At 31.9% G+C, this 8,405-nt stretch overlaps 1 protein-coding gene across 1 annotated transcript; it reads left to right on the plus strand.

The window, feature by feature from the left end:
* Positions 1–487: 487 nt before the first annotated feature.
* On the plus strand, positions 488–7,996 carry LOC111716589 (uncharacterized; the record flags this gene model as incomplete). Its single annotated transcript, XM_023492070.1, is given in 6 exon segments — positions 488–1,075; positions 1,466–1,508; positions 2,971–3,018; positions 4,266–4,320; positions 7,686–7,739; positions 7,961–7,996. Coding segments are annotated over 6 exon segments (316 nt in total), but the record flags the coding sequence as incomplete, so codon positions are not given.
* Positions 7,997–8,405: the final 409 nt, after the last annotated feature.

The raw sequence follows: 8,405 nt of genomic DNA on the forward strand, positions 1-8,405 counted from the left end.
AACTTAAAACATGAAATTTTGGCAAAAATGGCTTAACAATTTGAAATGAAAAGTATAAATGCAACTAAATAATTTGTTGTTTGAATAATACACTTTACTTTCTTATACCATGATATCTTTCTGTTCTTAATGTCCGCCATCAAAGTACGAATGTGACGAAAAGTAAGATAGATAGATAAGATAGACACAAACTGCAACGTGAAGTAAAGAGACAGGGTTTCAGAATTACGTAGCAAAATACCCCAGACTGCATAAATGCACTTTTGCAGCGCTGCACTTGAGCTAGGCCTCTGATTGGTTGGTTTCCTGGGCTCTCATTGGTCGGTTCAACTTCTCCGGATTTTTTTCTCTCTCTCCCTTCTTCTATAACTCCGTTTATATTCCGAACTTCCCTTTTAGTTGAAGGTCTGTCATCGTACAAAGAAGAATTATTTGTTAAAACACGATCTCAAGAAAAATATAAATCATTGGTAATATATATACATTGGTTGTCAACGTTTTGGCTGGGTTAAACAAATTTTTGGACCGAGCGCTGTCGCCTTTAAGGCACACTTAAGGGTTGTTGCGGCTAGGACATTTAAGCGTAATTAGGTTACAGACAGGGGGGAGGGGGGACTGGGGACTACCAGTCAAGTATGCCACTCTATCTCTAGAAATATGGAAAAGCACATGTGTCTTATTTTTAATAAAACAATCGTCAACTTTTTTATGTAGACTTCATTCTTTTGCATTTTTAAACCTTCCTAATCTACTGAATGAAACATTTTTAAATTTTTTAAACAAAATAGCTTTTAAATATTGGGTTGGGAACATGAATTACAAGTCCAAACTCCAAGGCTTTCAGGGCGCTTCGCGCCAATCTTCTATTTTAATTTGTATGCATTGTAAAACAAAATCAGAAAAAAGTTTGCGGATTTTGAAAATTTAATGAAAATTAAATTTTGTTGGAGGCTGATTTTCGAAACTTTGATCGTTTATAACCCTTCCTTGGGGTCATGAGAGGTCCCAGACAAAATGTGGGCCCGATCGGTTTAGCCGTTTTGATGTTTATCGGATACAAGAAACAGACAAACAGGCAAGGAAAGTATAGATGGGGGTGCTATGAGAACTCACAAACGTCCATACAATCTTCACCTTATCTAAACTCTCATCAATAATCTATCTTTAACTTTCATACAGGGTGACCTTCTAAACATGATAGTTTATACAGGGTGACCTTCTAAACATGCTAGTTTAGAGACGACTTGAAGATACAAATCTTGGATCTTTAATAACTATTTGATGACAAATGGTGTCATTTTACCCTTTTTCTTTTTCAATTTACATTTTGTGTATAAATGGTATTGTACTGATCACAGACAAGCTTTATGTCGTCTATCAACTATCCGGTTATTAAAAATGACAAATGCAAACCTGAATATATGGATTGAAAAATTTCATGTTTAATGATTTGAAATCTGTTTAGAGCAATGCCTGTTCATCCTACAGTGAAGAACTCCCAAAACCAGGTTATTATTTCATTACAGGGACTGTAAACGTTATTTCAAGTTGCCCTCCATGTAAAGATGACAATGCCCGATGCACAACGGTACCCTGTCAACAGGGTTCAGCCATGTTTTTGTTGTCTGTTCTGAACCAATAGAAATTGCATGGCGGTAACATCTATCTTTCTATCTATCTCATTATCCAATCAGAGTTATGAATCCTTTAATCGGCGTTATCAGTATATGAAAATATTTACTTCTACTGAAACTATGGTGGATCAAGTATGTATTAAATATCAATGTTCATAATTTTAAATTTTTATTGTGGTTTCTGAACGAAAGTCACTTACGCATTTATACTGCAGGAAAACAGATGGCAAAATTATCAGAATTAAGCACTTTAAACCCTCTGAAAACGACAATATTGATTATTGATTAGATAAAAGTGTCAAGGGTTCGGTTGTGAATCGGGCATTGTCATCTTTGCATGGAGGGTCTTGAATATTTCATTAACATTTAATATTTAGTTTATAATAAAAATGTAATAAAACCAATACAAAATAATAACAGCTCATATTAATTATATCTTTACTAAATTTATCAAATTTGAGAGTTTAATAAAAAATAAGGAGTTTTGGCATCAAAAAGCAGCCATCCTTATAAACCCGGATAAGAACAATGATCCATATTTTTGACACAGATCTCAAAATGGCTTATTTTAGAAAGTAGTTAAGTTCATGAAATTCTGTTCGTTTGTAAATCAACTTACTTTTAAGCATTCTTTGCTTGGTTCGTTTTTAGACTCACATTTAACTAATCAGAGATGGAAACTCTTGTATTGTGGATTTCGAAATCTTAATCTTAATATTTTGTTAATCTGCAGATTAATTAAATCTCGCATGGCAATCATACTCTGCAGGAATAACTGAAAGGAAGCAATTCAAAAAGTTCCCAGAAATAAGACGCAATGAAATAGAAATAAAATTTCAAAATATTTAAACTTTTTTAGATTTTTGTGGAGTCACTGTAAAATTTAGAAAAATTAAACTACACCAAAAATTTAACAGATGTAAATTATAAAGTTTAAAATTGAAATTAACATAATTTTATTGCTTTATTCCTCAGAACAGTACTAAAATTAGTTTTTTAAAGGGAGCATTCGCGAAAAATGTTAAGGGGTTGGGTTAATACCAAATTTGATATAGAAATAGATCGGTTACAATAGAAATACTACCTGATGTTTCTTGTAAAAAAATGACATACAATTGGAAGTTTTTTTAAAAATATTTTTAAGAACACTCCCTTTATACAAATGTATTTGTCAGAAAAAAACTCGTTAAATAAAAATAGATTTGTCGAGAACACTTCCTTTAATAAAAATAGATTCGTCGAGAACACTCCCTTTAAAGAAATATAGTTGTTATACTGACTTTCATAAAAATATATTTGTCGAGAACACTCCTTTTAATAAAATATATTTGTTTAGGGAAACTTTGATAAGTATCGAGATATTAGACACAACTCAAAATACTGCGTAAGTTTAAACTCTAAGGGACAGTGCTTGAAATAAGTACATGCATTTTTTATCAAACACTATCATGATGGGGGGGGGGGTCGAAAAGTATGTCGGTGTTCCTAAAAATCAAAAATAGTCAATATCTTTTTTCAAATATAATATGTTCTTTATTTTTGTCAAAGGTAAAAATAAATATTTGCTAAAAAAAATTTCCGACGTACTTTTTGACCTTTTTTAAACCATTAAAACCATTAAACCATTAAAAATAGACATATATTTTTTTTTAATGAGCATGCAAAAGATGGACTTTGGACAATGGGCATCACTCTCCTCTATCTCAACTCATAGGTCCAAATCATTGGGGGGGGGGGGAGATGCCCCCCATCTTTGTAGATTAAACAAAAACAGCCCAATGAAAAAAGGGTTAATGGAGCTACACCAAAATAATCAAATTTCTCTTTAAAATTAACTTAACTTGGGAACTCGACTTTGCCAAGAAACTGGACACTTTTTCTGTAAAAGTCAACCCGACCAATTCAGAATTTTTAAACCAAGCTAAGCCTATTCTACAAAGTTTCCCAATCAAAATTTGAGGGGAGTGAGTCCAGGGGTTCATGGGCCATGGTCGGATATCCAAACAATCGAACAAACAGACAAACAGTGATCACCACTTTATATATACATATTTATAGACACTGTTATTTATAGTTAATACGTGACCAAATTCAATTGATTTTTTTGATGAATTTCAGAAAAGCATCAGTTTATTAAAAACTCTTTAATACAATTAACAACGGATTCATGGAAAACAAATCTAATTACAGTATGAAAATATAGAAAAAGAATCCATCTTTAATGTAGTAATTTTTTTTATACAATTGTTGGCTTGCACTAAATTTGCGGAAAAATGGGATAACAACATTTAATCTTGAACAGCATCTGTATCATTTACGTCAAATTTATTTTTACTTTTAGTTAAAAATGATAAATGTTTTCAATTGACTTGAATTTTTATGAATTTGTGAGTTTATAAACAAATATTATTTTCCCCCCATACTTGGGAATAAAATCAAACATGAAGAGCTATATCTTTGCTACCCAGTGTCGTAAACCCTTAGATCAAATAATAAGTTTGAAATATCAAATGTTTACACCATCAGGTTGCAAAGATTAAGGAATTTGAAAATCAGAGTTTGGGGCAAAGACTCAGTTCCTTTGTTCTTCTATATACTGAAAAGTAAATTGTAAAATTTTTTTTTTTTCAGAACCAGGAAGTAAAGCAGTTTGAATTCTCAGGGGGTTTAACTACAGTTGGACCAGGTATACAAATCCTACAGTTGGACCAGGTATACAAATCCTACAGTTGGACCAGGTATGCAAATCCTAAAGTTGGACCAGGTATACAAATCCTACAGTTGGACCAGGTATACAAATCCTACAGTTGGACCAGGTATACAAATCCTACAGTTGGACCAGGCATACAAATCCTACAGTTGGACCAGGTATGCAAATCCTACAGTTGGACCAGGTATGCAAATCTTACAGTTGGACCAGGTATGCAAATCATACAGTTGGACCAGGCATGCAAATCCTAAAGTTGGACCAGGTATACAAATCCTACAGTTGGACCAGGCATACGAATCCTACAGTTGTAAACTTGTTTACTTGTAAACTTGTTTACTTGTAAACTTGTTTACTTGCAAACTTTTTTACTTGTAAACTTGTTTACTTTTACTTGTAAACTTGCTCACGTATAAACTTGTTTACTTGTAAACTTTTGAAAAGCTGGTAAGAAATCAAAAATTAGAAAAGTCGTCTTCATTGCATTGATATAAACGCCGGTCAATGTTCGAGGACAGAAAGATCCAATGATAGCCCACACTAACTAAATTTTCATCTTCTATTGGAATTGGCGTGATTTACGACTAACTTTATGATTTTCAAACGACCATAAAGATCTAAACTAATATGCTTGTCATTTATGAGCAATTTCAAAATTTGATTCTCATTCCTGCATGAAACAAATAAATGTTGAACCAAAGAAATTGTTTTTACAGGCCATGTACACCTCTTTCAAAGGTCGGTCTATATATTACAGTATTCGGGGGGTGATTTCTGAAAATATTTATTTTCACTCAAGCAAAAAAAGTTTTTTTTTTTTTATAAAAAAAAATTGATAAAACTATGGACATAGTTTCAACTTTTCCCTTAATAGAGAGGAATGTATGCTTCACAATATGGTACCCTTAAACCTCTGTTTAATAACAAAGCATAGAGAATAGAATATATATTAGAGGGGAATTTACTAGAAAAAAGTGTAAAACGGCCATTTTGTTGTACTGTTTCCATATACTGCAGGTGTACTTCACATATTTATGCTATATGACCTTTGGGGCCCTGAAATATCATTTTATAGAAAATCTAAAATTATTGTTAAAAGAAAACCAAATTATGAAATAGGCTGGTTTCATAATTGACCAATGATCATTTCACATAAACTCTATGCCTTCCACTTTACAAACGATGATTTTCCGTTATAACTATAAATCAAATGATGTTTTTATTCGCCTAATTCATTATAATGAATAGGCCATTATATCTTAATATCCTTTATCAGTAAACTGTCCTAAGTGTACACTCACAGGTAGCTAAGATCCAGCCCCTGAGAAGAGCAATAAAGCATCCATACTTTTTTAATTTTTACAAATACCGCCAGAGAAAAATGGTTTCAATATGTACGCAGAGAATACGCAACAGCAATTAACTTTCCTTGCTTTATTATCTTGGCTATAGCTAACATATAAATATCTAATAGCGAAGAGCTTTATTAAATACTAGCTTGGGAACCATAGAGAATAGAATATATAGAGAGGAATTTAATGGAAAAAAGTGTAAAACGGCCATTTTGTTGTACTGTTTCCATACTGCAGGTGTACTTCACATATTTATGCTATATGACCTGTTGGGCCCTGGAATATCATTATATAGAAAACCTAAAATTAATGTTAAAAGAAAACCAAATTATGAAATAGGCTGGTTTCATAATAGACCAATGATCATTTCACATAGACTCTATGCCTCCCACTTTACAAACGATGATTTTCCGTTTTAACTATAAATCAAATGATGTTTTTATTCAACTAATTCATTATAAAGTTTATTAACAGTTTAAAAAATTCGAAATTGAAATGAATAGTCTAGGGAACATACTGTATTAATGTACTCTACTGCATATAATTTGTGAACATTTACATGATTTGTACACTTTGAACTCCCTTTCAGGCTGAAAGGGACTGAAAAAATTCATACCGAGAGATTCTTTTAATTCCTCTCTATATATTCTATTCTCTATGTTGGGAACCCAGCGTTGCACAGGATACTAATAGCCAAGGGTGTAATGCTAGAAAAGTTAATTGCGGTCGTGTATACTCTGCGTACACATTGAAACCAGTTCGCTTTGGACGGAATTTGTAAACAAGATTAGATGCATCAGTGTTAGTTTAGTATCCGAAGAGGTTAAAAGCATTACATTTTGATAATTTTGATAATTCACATAATAGTTGCCTATGACCAGAATATTTCATTGATTTTTTAAAGTGAAAGATGGATCCCATGTCAGGCTTTGACATCCGTCTTGCGTTTACATTACCACCCAGAGACAGTACACTGCAGTACAAAAGATGTGTACACCTCTGAAATAACTTTCCTTGCAATACATCCTTGCTCATAGCTAACCCCGCCGTTTACCCGCATTTAGACGATTTTTACCGGGGAACTAACTTTTTGCTATAAAGTCGACCCACTTAACTTAGAATCTCAAACTAAGAACATTCCCGTCCCGTGGTTCGTCCGAGGTCCCCAATCAAAATTTGAGGCAAATCGATCTAAGGGTTCTTGAGTTATGATCTGACAAACAAACATACAAACAGAGATTACAACTTTATATTTAAACGTGTATACTGTATAATATACACAATGTTTACATGTAAAAACTATGTTAGCTAGCAGATGTGTGTCTTTCTATGAGACTATTGAAACAAGTTCTAAACTTTGCATTAGATTACTTTCTAATTTATGCAAAAATGACCTCAACACAGTTCTTGGCAGAAATTTATTTTCTATTGCAAATGATTGTTCTGTAAATCCTTCGGATCTTAGTAAAATGTTAGTTAAAAAACAAATGAAATATTTTGATGTCCCATTTGAACATGCATGGAAAGTTCCGGTTTTACAATAACTTTTAAATACAAGAACGAATAATTTATATGTTGAAGGATTCGATGATTACGTAATAACTGAAATGATAAATATGTTATGTAATGAGTAATGATCAATGTTGTCTATTTGTGCATAATTTTGCATATTTTTCTCTTTTCTTTTGGAAACCTGTATTTTCAAAAATTGATTTAAACAAATTTAAACTACACCATTTATAAATGTATATTTATCTTTGTGTGTGAATAAATATTTATAATAATATTACGAGTTCTTATAAAACTCTTTTTGCAATTTTGATTAGAATTGGAAAAAAATATGACCAAAACCAAAATATTACCATAAGCGGTCTATATTGACAATAAAAGTGAAAAAGAAATTTAGAAATAAATCTATGACGATACAGATTTTGGCTTAAAAAGAAAGGTTCAAATACACTTTTCTAAGCCAAAAATTTGACATTTTTTAAGGTTCTAGCTCCGGAACAAGAATGATTCTACAGGACTCTTCCAATGATGGTGAAGGTAGGAGAAGAAATTTTATTTTTATATTTAGTATTAAAACTTCAGAAAGACTTACAAAAATATTTTTTTTAACAATCTGACTTAAAACCTCTCACTAATAATTGTTGCCTTACTCAGAGCCAGTACAATGGAGCACAAAACGTATCTCTGTAAAAGTAATTGTTCAATAATCATACGAAATATTTGAGGCAAAAAGTCAAAATTAGTTTTTTTTACTTTAGCCCAGTCTGTCCCTACAACCTGGAATAGTTTCTACGGTAATTTCTCTCTTTCAATTTAGGTTTTCCATTTTTTCAGGATCAATTTGGTTCTAAAAACTAATTACAGAACCTTTCCTTTAGCTGTTATTTATAAAAAAATTATTTGTGAACTTTTGTAAATGATTTGCGGAACCCTTTAAACTCCAAAAAACTGCTTCACAGTGAAAGACCGCAAGACATCCTGAAAAAAGTTTTCGAAAAAATTATTCAATTTGATACAGTGGTAACCAGAAAACTCTGGAATAGGAAGATAACTTTAAGACCCAACTTATGACTTTTAATAGTCCAATTCGCATGGGCCACAGCATTTGTGCAGTGTAAACAGACCCATTTTACTTTATAAGTGATTTGATAAGTGTCTAGTAAAACTATTTGATTTATAACAAGCTCAAATACACTTTATATT

This window comes from Eurytemora carolleeae, unplaced genomic scaffold (assembly GCF_000591075.1).
Source record: "Eurytemora carolleeae unplaced genomic scaffold, Eaff_2.0 scaffold2090, whole genome shotgun sequence".
NCBI lineage: Eukaryota > Metazoa > Arthropoda > Copepoda > Calanoida > Temoridae > Eurytemora > Eurytemora carolleeae.